Source organism: Pseudophryne corroboree, chromosome 3 (genome assembly GCF_028390025.1).
Source record: "Pseudophryne corroboree isolate aPseCor3 chromosome 3, aPseCor3.hap2, whole genome shotgun sequence".
Classification (NCBI taxonomy): Eukaryota; Metazoa; Chordata; class Amphibia; order Anura; family Myobatrachidae; genus Pseudophryne; species Pseudophryne corroboree.
The window spans coordinates 707,120,907-707,139,256 of NC_086446.1; the positions used below are offsets into that span (position 1 = coordinate 707,120,907).

At 43.3% G+C, this 18,350-nt stretch overlaps 1 protein-coding gene across 1 annotated transcript in view; it reads right to left on the minus strand.

The window, feature by feature from the left end:
• Positions 1-18,350, minus strand: part of LOC135056657 (alpha-2-macroglobulin-like) — a 221,455-nt gene that overhangs the window by 151,074 nt on the left and 52,031 nt on the right. Inside the window, exons 9-11 of the mRNA XM_063962103.1 lie at positions 16,249-16,360; positions 5,062-5,168; positions 1,993-2,154 (exon numbers count right to left, since the gene is read on the minus strand). Of these exons, the coding sequence (XP_063818173.1) occupies positions 1,993-2,154; positions 5,062-5,168; positions 16,249-16,360 (381 nt within the window). The remainder of the gene's footprint in view (positions 1-1,992; positions 2,155-5,061; positions 5,169-16,248; positions 16,361-18,350) is intronic.

Sequence of the window (18,350 nt, forward strand, 5' to 3'; positions counted from 1 at the left end):
TGTCACCATTGAAAGAATGGTGGAGGATTATATGAGTGACCGCATCCAAGTAGGCACGTCAGACAGTCCGTACGTATACTGGCAGGAAAAAGAGGCAATTTGGAGGCCCTTGCAGAAACTGGCTTTATTTTACCTAAGTTGCCCCCCCCTCCAGTGTGTACTCCGAAAGAGTGTTTAGTGCAGCCGCTCACCTTGTCAGCAATCGGCGTACGAGATTACTTCCAGAAAATGTGGAGAAGATGACATTCACCAGCAATTGCCTCCAGAAAGTACACAGGGACGTGAGATGGTGGATTCCAGTGGGGACGAATTAATAATATGTGAGGAGGGGGATGTACACAGTGAAAGGGGTGAAGAATCGGAGGAAGAGGAGGAGGTGGACATCTTGCCTCTGTAGAGCCAGTTTGTGCAAGGAGAGATTGATTGCTTCTTTTTTGGTGGGGGCCCAAACCAACCAGTCATTTCAGTCACAGTCGTGTGGCAGACCCTGTCGCTAAAATAATGGGTTCGTTAAAGTGTGCATGTCCTGTTTATACAACATAAGGGTGGGTGGGAGGGCCCAAGGACAATTCCCTCTTGCACCTCTTTTTTCTTTCATTTTTCTTTGCATCATGTGCTGTTTGGGGACTATTTTTTGAAGTGCCATCCTGTCTGACACTGCAGTGCCACTCCTAGATGGGCCAGGTGTTTGTGTCGGCCACTTGGGTCGCTTAGCTTAGTCACACAGCTACCTCATTGCCCCTCTTTTTTTCAGTGCATCATGTGCTGTTTGGGGACTACTTTTTTGAAGTGCCATCCTGTCTGACACTGCAGTGCCACTCCTAGATGGGCCAGGTGTTTGTGTCGGCCACTTGAGTCGCTTAGCTTAGTCACACAGCTACCTCATTGCGCCTCTTTTTTTCTTTGCATCATGTGCTGTTTGGGGACTATTTTTTAAATCTGCCATCCTGTCTGACACTGCAGTGCCACTCCTAGATGGGCCAGGTGTTTGTGTCGGCCACTTGGGTCGCTTAGCTTAGTCATCCAGCGACCTCGGTGCAAATTTTAGGACTAAAAATAATATTGTGAGGTGTTCAGAACAGACTGGAAATGAGTGGAAATTATGGTTATTGAGGTTAATAATACTATGGGATCAAAATGACCCCCAAATTCTATGATTTAAGCTGTTTTTGAGGTTTTTTTGTAAAAAAAACACCCAAATCCAAAACACACCCGAATCTGACAAAAATTTTCAGGGAGGTTTTGCCACAATGCGTCCGAATCCCAAACCAAAACACAAAACCCGAAAAATGTCACTAGTATGAACATTGTTTTGTATTTGCATATGCATCTTACAATTTTTATGTAGAGTACATTATCTTATGATGTACTCTACATAATCTGTGCATTTTATTTGAATAGAGGGGGCTAGTCATAGGTATAAAGCTTTGGAGAGAGATAAAATGGAGAAGTTTCCCAAATCAACCAATCAGCTTCTGACATTTCAATTACTGTGCTGGGTAATTAACAGTTACAAGATGATTGGTTGCTATGGACAACTTCTCTATTGTATCGCTCCAATATTTGATACATCTTCCCCTATAAATAATACTACAAGCCCTATTTGTGGGGAAAAAACACCAACATGACCATGTACATAATGGAGTGATGTATACAGACTGCAGTTCATTTTCAAGAAAGTGCAAAATTGCCAACAATTTTACAAAATTGCATTTTGAATATGGAAGTAATGCCACGTGCACAAGTGTGACATGTCCACTTTCAGCAAGGATTGTATAAATCTAATCAGACACTTTCATTAGAAGGTGCAAAATGTTGCATCACTGTAGATGATTATTCTAATAATTCATACATACAAAACAGAATATGCATTGATGGCCCAAATTATTGCAGGTTCATAATTTATCTTTTCATTTACTTTTGTCACTTACCTTATGTACATACATAAAATAGGAAAACGTAATAGCCCCACTCAGTGGCAGAGTCACTTACCGTTAGTGACATATAGCTGTCCCATTCAGAAGTGTTCAGTGAACAATGAGCAATTCCATTGCTGTCAGTCACCAGACCTGCAATCTTTTCCCTTTTTCCATCCTGATATATGGATACGGCTGTATTAGCCATGGGCTGTTTTTTCTCATCAACAACACGCACCTGAGGATGAGAAATAAAAACTGCAGATCAAAACCTTCATATAATTACTGTGCATATTCAGTAATAGAATGATCTGCATACATCACATGGTCCCTATCAGAAGATATATGTAGTGTAGCTCTATAGATCCAATAATCACGATCACTAAATGACTCATCTACTATTTATACATATCCTCCAGGAAAAGTCGGGGGCATTGCTACATGATTTATAGTTTTGGAGCCCCCACATTGCCATGATTCATGCCACTGTGCAGCAGGGTACGGAACCATGATAATGTTATTCATTACAAAATGCATCACCAAGCCACCTGACTGCCCATTTCAGTAGGTAAGTGGATGAGCTACTGTAGGCGATGGCCTACTTCTCTAGGGCTCTAGTAGTACTCCATAAAAATCTGGAGTCTCCTGGCCATCAAGTAGAGTAGTCACATATGATTGTATGAAGTATTTGGTGAGTTTACTTCAATTTAAATAGAAGTAAACACCAAAATTGACATTTTTAAGAAATTAAGAAGAATCAAAAGTCTTTACACAGGATGCTGTCAGCATCCGGTCTGGATGCCGGTGGTCAGGTGACCGACGCCGGAATCCCGACACAACTCAGAATCCTGGCGCCGGAACCAGCCGGCATCCTGAAGGGAAGTATTGTAGAAACGGTTAGGGTTAAGGAGGGGTTAGGCACCACAGGGGGTGTTAGACATAGCCGCCACCCCGCCAGTCTTAGCCCTAGCCTCCACCCCCTATGTTTAGCTGTAGCTGCCACAACCCACAATCTTTGCCCTAGCCGCCCCCCCCAGGTGGGTTAGGTAGTGGCAAGGGTTGGGTTAAAATAATTACCCCATCCCCTGACGGTTTTCTAAAAGTCAGGATGCCACAGTTGGTCATGTGACCGCCAAGATTTCATATCACACCCACACACAGTCTCAGCAGCTAAAGAAATTCCATAATCTATAGGACAGTATCCTACTGGGACCTGGTACCAGTGAGTGAGCCATGACTACATGTATTTGAGCTTTGTGAAATCACTGGCTCATGTCTGCAGACCTGTGAGCCACCGGAAGTCTTTTACAAAACACACGTGAAGAGCACTGCTAAATACTTTGCCGCACACCAAGGTACATGAGACCAACCTAGAACCTTTTCAGTATTGCCCCTTTCATTCAAAAGAAACACTTAATATGTTCTCCTATATTAATAATCATGTGCTAATTATTACATATGACAAGTGTGTGAGTGTGTGTGTGTGTGTGTGTGTGTGTGTGTGTGTGTGTGTGTGTGTGTGTGTGTGTGAGAGAGAGAGAGAAAGAGAGAGAGACATTTTATTATATTGATCTGAGTATAGCTGGAAATCAGCTTCTCTACCATAGACAATATGGAGGCAGAAAATTGGTCCCAAGTGTAGGATGAGACTCATCCTGAAAATTTGAGAAGGTTAACTGGCCCTGCACCAATGCACAGCAAACATTGCCCCTAATAAGGAGCCCTGTCTGTCCCGTTATCTCGTTTTAAGAATTCTGCTCCACAAAAGCAAGTCTGGTTTGGAAACCACTGTCCAGAAGACATTTGATGGAGGTGAGGTGAATGCTGTTGGAGAGCTGAGGGGACATGGGTACATACAAATAATAGATAAAGAGGTGACATATAATCCTCTTTTTTAATGCATACCAAATAGAGATACATTTTATTTCTCCATTAAAGAATCAGACATCTCCTATTTTCTCTTACTCTGCCTGATAGATCTATAAGGCAGCACCATTCATATACAGTAGTCCCCATCATATGCTCCATGAATTTAACATTGCCCAGACACTATACGGACTCTAGACCAGTTTAAGACTAGCAAAAGCCTACACAGCTGCAATTTTTCAGGCTATGGACTTGCTAAACATCACAAGTGAAGCAGCCATCCAGACATGATTATAGCTGTCCACCGGAGCGAACGCTAAGTTCTCAGCAACTGGGTACACATAGGCAGCACTGACGAAGAAACAAAGAAAATCAACTCCCCCGAGTGAGTTTGTGGACACACAGTCTGGCCGAGGGAACGGAATCTGGCGCCATGTTTTCTGCACACGGGATCGCCGTGTATGTAGATATATGTCCCAAAAACGGTTGCGACACACTTGTATTTTTGCTGCCACTCTTCATTACCTCCTCCACACAGTCCCTTCATGTTTATCACTTTGCAGTTATATCCTCATTTTGAGCGGAATTACAAAGGTAACTTGTTGCGTGCGCAGTGTGATTGTGGCACAGTTGCGAAAACATCGGCATTGCATACAAATTACACCACCATCGTCCACGGAGCAGCAGCCACACACACCGTCCACAGAGCAGCAGCCACACACAGTCCACAGAGCATCAGCCGAGGTAAGACCAGCGCCGGAGCACCACACATAGCCGCATCCCATCCACTGTCTCACGGGATTTCCCCTCACCAAACCGCAACACTTGCTGAACACTGACAGCCTCCACTGTGGTGGCATAACTCAGCCACAGGAGGAGTAAAAACTCCACTTAAACACTGCTGTGTGGGGGCCCTGGGATGACCACCTCTGTCACACCTCCCTTAATCCAACCCTGACAGAAGAGGAGTGCTGGATTTTGTGTTGGATATAGATATATATAACTTAACTTGTATAGATTCACCAAGTATATTAAAGTTTTTGAGATCTTTGATACATTTTTTGTGGAGGATTGGAAAATCAGTTAAGTACATAAATTTCCCTTGACTCATCATTAAAAATGAACCTGTAAATCACAAAAATATTTGTTTTTGCTTTATCACTATTTTTGCGAATTAAAATGAAATAGATGACCCATATAAACTGTATGTGTTTAGATCTTATTTATTTAGTGCCAAAAAAGACAAGGTTTCATCCACAGGTCTCTGAAATGTAATTACCTTGACATGTAATGGAGCACCTGCAGTGTAATAGTATCCAGGATCCACAAATGTAATTGATTTGAATTTATTGAAATAGGCTTTAGCTGAGGCCGTCTCAATGTGACCTATATGAAGACAAATACAGTTTAAGTACACATTTACTGACATATATCATGGAGACAGAGTTGAAACTATCATGACACCCAGCAAGAAGCTTTTTTCACATTTTGCACTTCATCAACTTAATTTCATGCCATATGCCAACCATACATACAGTATATGATGATCCAATCCAGTGATTGGCTATATAGTCCTTCAATACTGTAGGTGGATCCCGATGATCAGCGATTTGTCAGGAAATTGGCAAAATTCAGCATGTTAGGAATCCCCAACTTGCCAATTCCAATCATTTTTGGGTCAAATTGGCAAATCAAGGATTTCCAATATGTTTTATTTTGCTGATGACCTGACCCAGTCATCGAGAAAAGGGGGAATTTGCCAAATTTATTGGAGAAGTATGGGCTTCATAACCCTAGTGAATTGTAGCCTGTATTTGGGGGAAGATATAGCTTCCTACAGTCCTACTTCCTTAATATACAGAAAAGAAGTGGATACATATTTTTTTAAAGTCACTTTTGAATTCATCTTATATCTGTTGTTGCCAGTGGCAGAATAACACTGCAGGGAGTTCAGTAGATATGGGGCCCTGAAGAAAAGGATGACTAATGATTCTAATTCTCTTGCTCCTGAGGCCTCAACACTCATTATGGGACACAACCAGGGAAGCACACACAGTCTAAAGGGCAGTCTAATGCCATTGACCAATTGAAAGATTGCAAGTACTATAGCACACAGAGTCACATCTTCCTGTGGTAGCCATTTTGTCCATTTATTACTAATAAAAAGCTGAATATACAGTATAAGGGACAGTAGCTCTGGAACTAGTGTGCAGTTACAAAGCTCAACAGTATGTCATATGAATTGATAGGAGGCCTCCGGTCCAGCCCCATGTAAGAAGTAACTAAAGGTATATCAAAATGTATAGAAGACTCAATGGACCTGTGTAAGTGCATTTTCATGGGGAATTGTAATATGCATGAAAAAGATATTAATAAATGAATCATACAGATGGAGGAGAAATTAGAGTACATATTTAAGAAGTGGATCATTAAGGAAATTCCAATAGACTGGACAATTTTTTTTTATCAAACTTTAGATTTTTTTCTGTAGGCTAGATTAAGAAAATGGTAGTAAAGTCCATATGCTTGTCTCCTCATGTTCTAGTAATGTAATTCCATCCCAATAAATTGACATTAGTTCAGATCACAAAGTAACTTCCACAACCTCAACAGTAAAGAAATGTGTCAGGGGAATTAGAAATGTTATTTCTGGTGATGTCTGATTCACTTATACATATCAGTACAACATTAAGGAACACAATAATAACTGATGTAAGATGATACGTGATTACATGAATCCTGGACACCAATGGGGGTATATTTACTAAATAGCATTATTTCAGAGCTGCCTTTTCTCACTGGCTTTGAGCACTGGACTTAAAAGGACAATAGGAATGCATGCAAAGTCAGGCTTGTTTTAAATGTACAGTATTACTATTGACCATTTACATGCAGCAATCAAAACCGTCGAAAACAAGCATCTTGGAAAAAACGATATTTAGCAAATATATGTCATGAAAAATTCTGGCCTTACAAATGAGATATTTGTAGAGGAGAGAGAAGGTTTATATTTTACAAATTTTCTCCTGGATCTGACCAATCAAAAGCAATACTCAAGATCTGCATTCTTATATCCTTCTTAACACAATGTTCAGCTCACCAGGCACCAATAGATGTGGCAAGACATGAAAGGGTTGATGGATCAAGCATTGAAAAGAGTGGATAAGAGGACCAGTGGAGAAGTTGCCCACAGCAATCAATAAGCTTCTACTGTACCTCTCATTCTATAGAATGTGCTTCATAAATGCTACATTGATGCAACTTCTCCAATGGTCTACTTCCCCACTATATTCACTGCAGGATACATTTACCCCCATTAGAGAAAAACACGTAGGCCTTGCTGCAAGTTGGCTACAGATGTGGCCACATTGCATGCTTGTAAATAACTATGACTCTTTCGGCTAGATGCTTCATCGCTTGGAAAGTGATAAAATGGAGAATGAAAAAGTACTAGCCAATCAGGTCCTAACTGACATGTTACTGGCTGTATTTGAAAAATGTCAGTTAGCAGCTGATTGGCTGGTATTTTTTTACACTCCATTTTATCAATTTCAAAGCGATGATGCATCCAGCCCTTTACCTGCATTCACAGTTGGCAGTATCTAGGTTACCATTATCACTAACAGCATGCATTTACACCGGGTGTAGTAGTGTATGCCGGCGGCCGGGCTCCCGGCGGCCAGCATACCGGCGCTGGAATCCCAACCGCCGGCATACCGACAGCTGGGCGAGCACAAATGAGCCCCTTGCGGGCTCGCTGCGCTCACCACGCTGCGGGCACGGTGGCGCGCTACACACGCCACGCTATTTATTCTCCCTCCAGGGGGGTCGTGGACCCCCAAGAGGGAGAGAAAGTGTCGGTATGCTGGCTGTCAGGATTCCGGCACCGGTATACTGTGCAGCGGGATCCCGACAGCCGGCAAACTGGACCACCCATTTACACCAGCCCCCTTCTTGTTGAAAGAAATCCATATGAAGTCTGACAGATCTCTGCATATGCTCACTTCTGAGAAGTCTGTAAATCCATCAGCACACCTAGGACATGCCCAGAGAACACTCTGCCTATGTGAGATGCCCAGGTGCCACCCGGTACCAGCCATTCAGCTGTAAATGAGATGTGGCTAAGATGCATACGACTCTGTTTAACGCTGCGTATGCTCAGCTCGGATGCATGAGCAGTATGATAGATCACAAGGTCTGTCCGCAAATTCAAGACTTTTCAAGAATTATCTCACTGCGCTAATAATAGTACTTTAAATAAGGTCTTTAATAAACACATTTATACTCTTTCAGCTGCTGAGTGTTATTATGCTTGTGTAGGCATAAATGAACCGGGTCTCCAACCACATAGGAGAGCCAATTAGACAAATTCTTACAAGACACTCTGCGCTAATCTGATCTAACAGGCTTAAGAAATTAGAGTGAATTCACATGTGTATATAAAAATATTTATTCAATGAATTAATCATATATACCTTTAAATAAATATATGTACACAAATACAAATAATTAAAAACTGTATACATGCACAATTAACCATATAAGTGAACCTAATTGGATCCTATTTCTAATAGCCGGCTATATAATAAAGATCTGTATGCAGGAGGATCAGATATTGAATATTAGATATAGAACATGTCCACAGTCTCTCATGTGAAAGATATCCTCATCACTGATGTATTTTGTAAATGACCACAGATAGTTCACTTGTCAATTGGGCAGAGACCATATAATGAGATAAAAAGTTCATCAATTGATGTTTAAAAAGTCTTTGTAAATGACAACAGGCTTCAAATAGCCTAGGCAGGCTTAGCTACAATGCGCTCACCCTCCGTCTCAGTTCAGAAGACGGATCCAGCCGGACACTCGCTGTGTGCGCCGTGCGGGTGCGGCTAGGAGGCTCCGGACGTCTCCGACCTCCCACATGAAATGAGCCGCTGCAGTCCCCAAGAATCTCGCTGGTGAATTACCGCTGGTGTCCGGCGCTTACACAGTGAAAACCGGGGATATCCAAGATGAATGGTGCTGTCATCAATTGTTCCTCTAACGCGTTTCACTCATTCCTGGAGCTTCCTCAAAGATCAACCAATCAAGAGGAATTGTTTGTACTGTACTTTTTTTTATTGGGTTTGCATTGCTTTGTAACAGATAATATAACAGGGTTTTTACACTGTGACAGGCAAGGGCGTAGCTACTATAGGTGCAGGGAGTGCAGCTGCTATGGGGCCCAGCACTGAGAGGGGCCCACCTTCCCTGTCACAGTTATATGTTTTATATACATTTTTCACCATTGGGTGATACATAGGGGGCCTTACAAACTTTTGCCTTGTGGCCTGCAATATATCTAGGTATAACCCTGGACCTGTTCATTGTAGTGTGGTATAAAATAAACTGGAGGGAATTATAAAGTGGCACAGTATGAAGTGGAGGCATTATAAGGTGACATAATATGATCTGAATAAACTGTATGCCATAATGTCAATAAGGGGTACTGTGTTGCATAATGTGTAATGGCAGCCCTACAATGTGACATTATGTGAATCAGGGCACTATCATAGGGCATAAAATTAAAAACTGTTGCAGTGAGGTGTCTCTATAGAAGCATTGGGACAGAGGCCTCTTCAAATGGTTGCTATGGGGCCCAAAAAGCCCTGGCTACGCCCCTGGTAACAGGGGTAAGTTATTGTTCTTAGTAGAATGTAGAAAGAAGATAAAAGAAAAAGAAGAGACTGGAAGAAAAAAAGGTAAAAGGAAAAAGGTGGTTCAAATGAATTAATAATTTTTCATTGTAATATTTGTTCTTATTTCTGCAGCAGGTTACATTGGTTTCCACAGGTAAACATCAGGTGTAAAGTGGATCTTGATCCAGAGGCACCAACAGGCTAAATCTTTAGCTGTCCCAGAATGCATTGGGGCCTCTTCTATAACCCTGCCTCCAGGTACTGACAGCCCAGTTTCGAGTTGGTGCCTGCAGCAGCAGGTGACTTAACAGGCGGGCTGCACTAGGCAGCCCTGAAAAAGCTCTCTAAGAAAACTTCTAACTACTCTGGGCTGTCAGCGCTATATGTCTGTGTGACATTCAGTGCTGCAGCTCCGTCACCTTCCATGTGGCGTTGCATACTCCCACGGCTCAGTTCCCGTGTACTTGCGATGGAGACGTCCCGGCTTAGGCACACAGTCGCAGATGGCTCTCCAGGTTCGCGTGGCTGCTACAAAGGGAGGAAGTAAGAGGTTCCCCCAGGCGGGACCTGCCATTAAATCGCGTTCCACTCGCGGTCTAGGGAGATGGACCGTGACGCTGGCATGGACACTGTCGCTGGGCAGGGATCCCACTAGACCGCCAGGGCTTAAGAGTACACATTGGGTGTACTAACGCTCCATTTAATAAGGCTCTGTAGTACCAGCAGTTTGAAGACCGGCATTGGGGAGCTGGCGCTTGACCTGTAGCCCCTCCTCCGGCCCAGGGTGCCATCTCCACATAGATTTCCTGCCCTGGCATGCCTCACACTCTCCCTCATTCCCTGACAGAGACGCTAGGTGCCATTTTGAGCATAGCTACTGCTAGTCTCCGGTATTGAAGGGCAAGGTCGCCCTTTTAAATTTGCCTGTATACAGTGCTGAGAATTTACAAACACTTGAGTATTCTACATGTCTTTATGCAGACAGCGTTCGTTAAGAAAGAGTGTACCTAACACAGAATATATTGTACGAGTATTCTGATATATATCCCCACAGTACAGTCCACACATAACCCCCACATATTTAATTCTTCACTCTCCCTTCCTCCTGATCCTGGTTCATCACTGCTGTGATGTGATATCATGCAGCCCACCAAGAACCTTTGCAATCTGGTGGAAGACTGTGCAATAGGTAGCACCGATCCTTGTGTATCAATGCCTATTTCCCCATAGATTGTAAGCTTGCGAGCAGGGCCCTCCTATCTCTATGACTGTTTGTTTTTACCCAGTTTTGTCTTCTAATTGTGTCCAGTTGTAAAGCACAACGGAATTTGCTGCGCTATATAAGAAACTGTTAATAAATAAAGAAATATATACCTCTGGTCTAGGACTGCGCTGTGTTAGTTATATATATATATATATATATATATATATATCCAAAATTCACCCCGGCACTCCTCAAAATTGCCTTGCTGTGGTGCACTTCCTTGTGGACATGGCAGTCCACCAACATGCAACAGACAATGATAGGTGGCACTCACAGACTCGTGGAAATGATGAACAAGCTTCACCCCGTGAAATGTTTATTAAAGCAGACAGGTAACGTTTCGGGGACACTTCCCCTTTCTCAGACAATTGATCAGTGCCAAACAGTGAATATTTATAGTCTTTTTAGTTTTTAGTCACATTTTATGTACTTTCAATGTTTTTTAATGCATCATTTGTCACTTTGTTTTGGTTTCCAGGGCTCTTGGCGTGTTGCCATGGGGACCGGCAAAGCCTGATGACATCACTTCCTGGTAGGCCGAGATGCCGATACCGGAAGTGCGGGACAGGGGACGCTCGGGAACTCTGTGGTCCACGCAGCTGAGAGTCACTCCTGTGGGGGTAAGTGGGGTCTTCTTATGCTATAAATATTCACTGTTTGGCACTGATCAATTGTCTGAGGAAGGGGAAGTGTCCCCGAAACGTTACCTGTCTGCTTTAACAAACACTTCACGGGGTGAAGTTTGTTCATCATTTCCATGAGTCTGTGAGTGCCACCTATCATTGTCTGTTTTATTTATATATATATATATATATATATATATATATATATGCTAGTCCAGTGCAGCTTTATTGTTGTAATAATTTCTGCATTGCCTGCGACTGTGTGCCGATATCTGATGTATGATTTCATTCTCATGTGTTTCCCAGATATAACTATCACTGTACCCTGGGCTAGGTGCGTCTGGGTTTCCTAATATAGTGTACACAGTATTTATCACTATACGTATATTCTACTGTGTTACAGTCACATATAGGTTTTTATCTGCAGGTATTGAACTTTGTCTGGCTTTATCGTACTAGATAGCCCTGTTGTTGCTTTATACATAATGTCTAACAAAAAGGGCAGTAAATCTCTGGAAGCTCCTGCATCATGCAAGGCATGCTCCAAGGATTTACTAGAGGGGGAAATATTGTATGATGGCCTGTGTACTGCATGTCATAAACCTCCCAGTCGGCAGCTCCTGTGTCTACAATGGAGCCACCATGGGCTATGTTCACATCCCTCCGGGGTACTCTAGTTGACCGTTTAGACCCCCCTGCCACCACAAGTTATCCCTATGGTTAATCCGCCTTGGGCGGAAAATTTATCTAACCAACTGCAGCAGTTAAATCAGTCTCTGGTTAGACAGAAATCTAGAAGGGTTGCCTCCTCCTCACAATCCACAAACCTCTCTGATGTTTCATCTGAAGAGGAAGGGGAGCATATAGTCCTATCAGACAATGAATCATGTGTTACTGATGAGGATTCTCCCTTGCAAATTGATGTCCCTGACTTAGCGGTTGCTATTAAGTATATCCTACAAATCACTGATTTATAAGGATTCCCCTACTGTGGCAAAGAGAACTGATAAGTTTAAACAGCAGAAGGTGGTTAAAACAGTATTACCCCATTCTGATCATCTCTTGGACATTAGCCGGGAACCCTGGTTTACTCCAGGTAAGAAATTGCCGCTCCCTAAACGGGTCTTGACTCGCTATCCTCTCCCTGCAGAGTTATGTAATACGTGGGAGACTCCACCACCAGTGGATTCTCACGTCACCCTCCTCATGGTGTCGTCTACTCTGCCTGTCAACACTGTCACTTCACTGAAGGAGCCGACAGATAAGCGTGTGGAGGGATGCCTGAAAACTATTTATTCCCTTACAGGGGCCATTCATAGATCCACTATAGCTGCCTCCTGGTCCGCAAAAGGTATTAAGGTGTAGTTCAGGTGTTAGAGGAAGAGCTGCCTGAGGATATTTCTGACAATGCCAGACAATACCTGTCTCACATTAACACCGCCGACTATTATATTCAGGATGCGTCCTCTGAGGCGGGAGTATTGGCACCCAAAGCGTCAACCACTTCTGTCCTGGCTCGCTGCCCTTCACTGGGAACATTTTATTTGGAGAGGACCTAAATAAAATAGTGTCTGAATTAGCAGCTGCTACAACTGCTTTTCTTCCTCCTACTAACCCTTCTACACAGAAGGCAAAGGGTACCACTTTTTGTTCCTTTTGGCCTCAAGGAAAAGCTAAGGGTGAGTCATACCCAAGACAATCTCGTGCTCCCAAAACCACAAAGCCCAAGGCGAAACAGTCCTGGGCGGCCCATGAGCCTGCTGCAAAACAAGACAAGCCTACTGCAGAATGGGGTGGGCCTCCTCCTGGGGAACCCCAGGGTGGGAGTCTGACTTCTACAGTTCTCCCAGGTCTGCTTAAAGACCACTTCAGACACATGGGTACTGGAAGTAGTCTCTCATGGGTATGCTGTCTCCTTCAAGAGACATTCACTTCACCAGTTTTGCACCACAGCTCTCCCTTCGGATCCGTTAAAGGTGCAAGCTTTACAAACGGTTGTGAGTTCTCTCCTGAATACTGGAGTGGTTGTACCGGTACCTCAGTCCCAATGAGGCAGAGGTTACTACTCAACCCTGTTTCTGGTCCCCAAACCCAATGGGTCCTTCTGACCTATCCTCAACCTCAATGCTTTGAACAAGTTTGTGAGAGTGTCCAGGTTTCATATGGAAACACTGCACTCGATTGTACTGGCTATTAAACACAGAGACAATATGGTATCCCTGGACATACAGGATGCTTATCTGCATATTCCTATTGCCATATCACATCAGCAGTTCCTGCGGTTTGCTATTGGCAACTCTCACTACCAATTCCAGGCTCTGCCATTTGGACTGGCCACGGCTCCTCGGATCTTCACCAAGGTCATGGCTGTGATGATGGCCCACCTCCATCGCCAGGGAGTCAGAATCCTGCCGTACTTGGATGACTTGCTGATTCTGCCCAATTCCCACGAAGTCCTCCTCAGTCATCTGCAACTGATGGTGAGTTTCCTACAAGCTCATGGATGGCTGATCAATTGGAAAAAGTCCTCGCTGGTCCCAGCTCAGAGCATGGTGCACCTGGGGCACTCCTGGACACACACTGTCAGAGACTGTTTTTGTCTCCAGACAAAGTCCTGAAGCTTCAGGACAGGATAAGATGCTTTCTTTGTCGCCCTAGAGTGTCGATACACTCGGCGATGCAAGTACTTGGCCTCATGGTGTCGACCTTCAACATGGTGGAGTACACTCAATTTCATTCCCACCCTCTGCAACGGTTGATTCTTTCCAAGTGGGACGGTCTTCCTCATCGGATCAGAGCTCAAATGATCTCTTTGACTCCGGAGGTTCCTCGGTCGCTAACCTGGTGGCTCCAGGACCAGCATTTGAGCAGGGGCTGTTCCTTCTGGATCCCCGACTAGGTCCTGCTGACAATGGACGCCAGTTTAAGGGGATGGGGAGCGGTGTTGGAGCAACACTCTTTTCACAGTCGGTGAACCAAGAGGAACCACTCCTCCAAATAAATATTTCAAAGCTGACGGCAGTGTTCAATGTGCTATCACTTGCCCTGCCTCTGGTACAGAACAGGCCTGTTCAAGTACAATCAGACAATGCCATCATGATGGCATACATAAACCATAATGGTGATGATGGAAGAGTCAAAGATCCTCTTTTGGGCAGAACGCCACCTGCCAGCCATATCGGCAGTGTTCATTCCTGGCGTCCTAAACTGGGAAGCAGACATCCTCAGTTGCCAGGACGTGCATGCTGGAGAGTGAAGTCTTTAAACTCCTAGTACACAATCGTCAAGGTACCGGTCTGTGGATCAAGAACCAGGGATCCTCAAGCAGCTTTCATGGATAAACTGGTGATTCCATTGAACTTTCGGCTGCCCTACGCGTTTGCTCCTGTGTCTCTCCTGCACGGAATTTCAAACAGGAAGGATGATTGCTTCTTCTAGTCGCTCCAGCGTGGCCCAGACGGCATTGGTTCTATAACCTGCAGGGTTTATCAAAAGGGCCTCCCCTTCTACTTCCTCAGCGACCAGACCTCTTTGTACAGGGCTCTCGTCTCTACCTAGACATGGCCAGACTGGCTTTGATGGTGTGGCTCTTGAAGCATCACTCCTGAGAGCCAAAGGATTTTTAGAGGCGGTTATTTAAACTATGTTGAAAGCCCGCAAACCGGCCTCTGTCCCAATTTATTACAGGGTTTGGAATTCTTACTTCATCTGGTGTGCTGATAAAAATTACGATGTCCATAGATTCAGAACTTCCAGAATCCTGGCTTTTCTGCAAAGAGGCCTGGATTTAGGCCATTGTCTGGCCTCCCTCAAGGTTCACATATCTGCCTTGTCGGTTTGGTTTCAGCTAAAAATTGCATCTATACCTGATGTTCATACTTTCACTCAGGGTGTTCTTTGGATTCAGCCTCCCTATGTACCTTCTGTGGCTCCATGGGATCTGTCTGTTGCTGAAGCCCTGCAAGAGTCTCCATTTGAACCCCTTGAATCGGCAGACCTTAAATGGCTTATGGATAAGGTCCTGTTCTTGCTGGCTATTGCCAATTTATGAAAAACATACTTTACGATCCACGCGGACTACAATTGGGAATGGTAACCTGTGCTGAGTGCAGCAGTAGCTGAGCAAGGCACCTTGCCCAAAGCATGGTGAGTGAAGCGAGCCATGCAAGGGGACACGGTGCACTAATTGGGGTTCCCCGTCACTTTACGAAGAAAACAACACCAAAAAATGTCCAAGAACCCATGTTGACTTTTTGACCTGTCGACCTAATGACCATGTCGACCTAGTGTCCCTGTCGACCTAATGCATGTCAACCTTCAGTGGTCGACCTAATGACTGTCGACCTAAGTTGAGTCAACCCAACGACCCATGCCCCAAGCAGCAGCAATGCTTGCTCCGTTCACAATTGAATTAGGCCCAATGCTACCAGTTGTCCCTACTTTTTAGTAGATTTTACTGAGATTTAAGGAGTTGTACAAGGCAATATCCCAAATTTTCACACAAAGTATGATTTATCTTATTTTTATACTTTTCATTTTACATTTTAAACATTAAATACTGTTTTCACCATCTATTATTATTCTCTGTTATATAAATTTTCTGGTTACTATACAGTATATTGATTAGGAATATATACTGTACCAAGAAAACCTTCACTACAATCATGCTCAGTGAACATGCCATCCTTTGAATTGTAATGTATTAGAAAACTCCTTTGACTAATGAGCTAATTTGCTCCTATCATGCGGAAAAGTATTCCTGATTTCTTTAAAAAAAAAATGTTGCCAATATTTTTAATGTCTGACTTCCCCTAGAGATAGAAAATATAACGGCAGATAAGTTGGTCACTGTAGATCTGTACCTTAAGCAACATTATTGTTTCCTTACTAAGTCTTACCTGTGCCATCTTCTATCAGAGAGGATGAAATTTGTAAATGCTCTGAAGTTTCTTTGGAAAGTTTGAAAAAACTAAGGTCAATCTCCTTGGACAGACATCCTTTGCTGTCAGTCTGTAAAAGATAAGAAAAAAAGTATGAATAATATAAAAGCATGATAAGGTTAAGTGAGGAAGCTAGACATACTGGGGGTCATTCCGAGTTGTTCGCTCGTTATATTTTTCTCGCAACGGAGCGATTAGTCGCTAATGCGCATGCGCAATGTCCGTAGTGCGACTGCGCCAAGTAAATTTGCTATGCAGTTAGGTATTTTACTCACACCATTACGTGGTTTTTTCTTCGTTCTGGTGATCGTAATGTGATTGACAGGAAGTGGGTGTTTCTGGGCGGAAACTGGCCGTTTTATGGGTGTGTGCGAAAAAACGCTACCGTTTCTGGGAAAACGCGGGAGTGGCTGGAGAAACGGAGGAGTGTCTGGCCGAACGCTGGGAGTGTTTGTGACGTCAAACCAGGAACGAAACTGACTGAACTGATCGCAGTTGCCGAGTAAGTGTGGAGCAACTCAGAAACTGCTAAGAAGTGTCTATTCGCAGTTTTGCTAATCTTTCGTTCGCAATTTTGATAAGCTAAGATTCACTCCCAGTAGGCGGCGGCTTAGCGTGTGCAAAGCTGCTAAAAGCAGCTAGCGAGCGAACAACTCGGAATGAGGGCCACTGTTTGTAGAGATGATTTCTATTGGATAGATATTTAGCAACTTAAAGAGCCATACTGTAAATCACTGGGGTAATTCTGAGTTGATCGCAGCAGCAAGTTTGTTAGCAATTGGGCAAAACCATGTGCACTGGAGGGTGGGGGGCAGATATAACATTTGTAGAAAGAGTCAGATTTGGGTGGATTATATTGTTTCTGTGCAGTGTAAATACTGGCTGCTTTATTTTTACACTGCAATTTAGATTTCAGTTTGAATACACCCCACCCAAATTTAACTCTCTCTGCACATGTTATATCTGCCCCTCCTGAAGTACACATGGTTTTGCCCAATTGCTAACAAAATTGCTGCTGCGATCAACTCAGAATTAGGCCCCACAAGGGCAAAACAAACAAAACCCAATAGTACAAACAAGATTAAAACATATGTTAAAGTAGAACGTTTAATAAGGGACACAAATATAGACTAGTAAAGTAGAGGGATTGTCAGATGAGAAAGTAGTCTACATTGATAAAGGCTGCAGAAAGGCCCAGTAGGATGTGTAAAAGAAATGACCCTTAGATTTGAGAGTGAGATGATCATAAAGAAATTTGGAAACATCTGTTAATGCCGATGGTAGGGATATTGAAGACGGTTAAGAAGGAAGTTGGAGGAGTAGATGGTGTTGGGGAACTTGTTAAAAGGCCACTGGAGAACTTTAGAGACAAAGGTTATGAAGGAGCTATGCTAGAGAGAGTAGTTGGTTGAAGTTTATTTGAGAATGGATGAGCCCTGGGCTTTCCTGAATGAGAAGGTTATAGTTCCAGAAGAGAGTACTGGGTAGAAGAGGCAAGCAAAATGGCAAAAGTAAAAGGAATCAGGAGAGTGACTTCAGTGAAAGTATTAGGATATAAGGTCAAGATGAAGGAGAAAGGAAGAAAAAACAAGACATGATGGTTGAGATGCAGGAGAGGGTGAGTAGGCTTGATAGGAAAGCACAGTGTTTAGGAAGAGGAACATGATGGTATAGTTTTTGAAAGCCCAACCAAGGGAGAAAAAACAAGAAATTAAGGTGGGCAAACAATACTATTAAAATGAGCATGGAAAGTAGCTAAAAGGAAAGAAAAGATTGTATGCCACAATGGATTAATCAGAATGTTTTAAAGTCAGAAAATATGAGGGCAGAAATTTGGACATTCTGTCAGCCAGGATAGTTGTCAATAAGACTTAGCTATCAGAGATTAGATACCACAAAGATATAAATAGGATTAGCACAGAAAAATAGTATTACACACCAAGCCCACATCTAGTGGAGAACTTGAGCCCAGCTCTTTATATTTATTTCTCATATACAAAGTGCCTTTCCATTGGGGGTATTTCCGGGTGTTCAGATGTACCCAGGGTTTAATTCTCTTG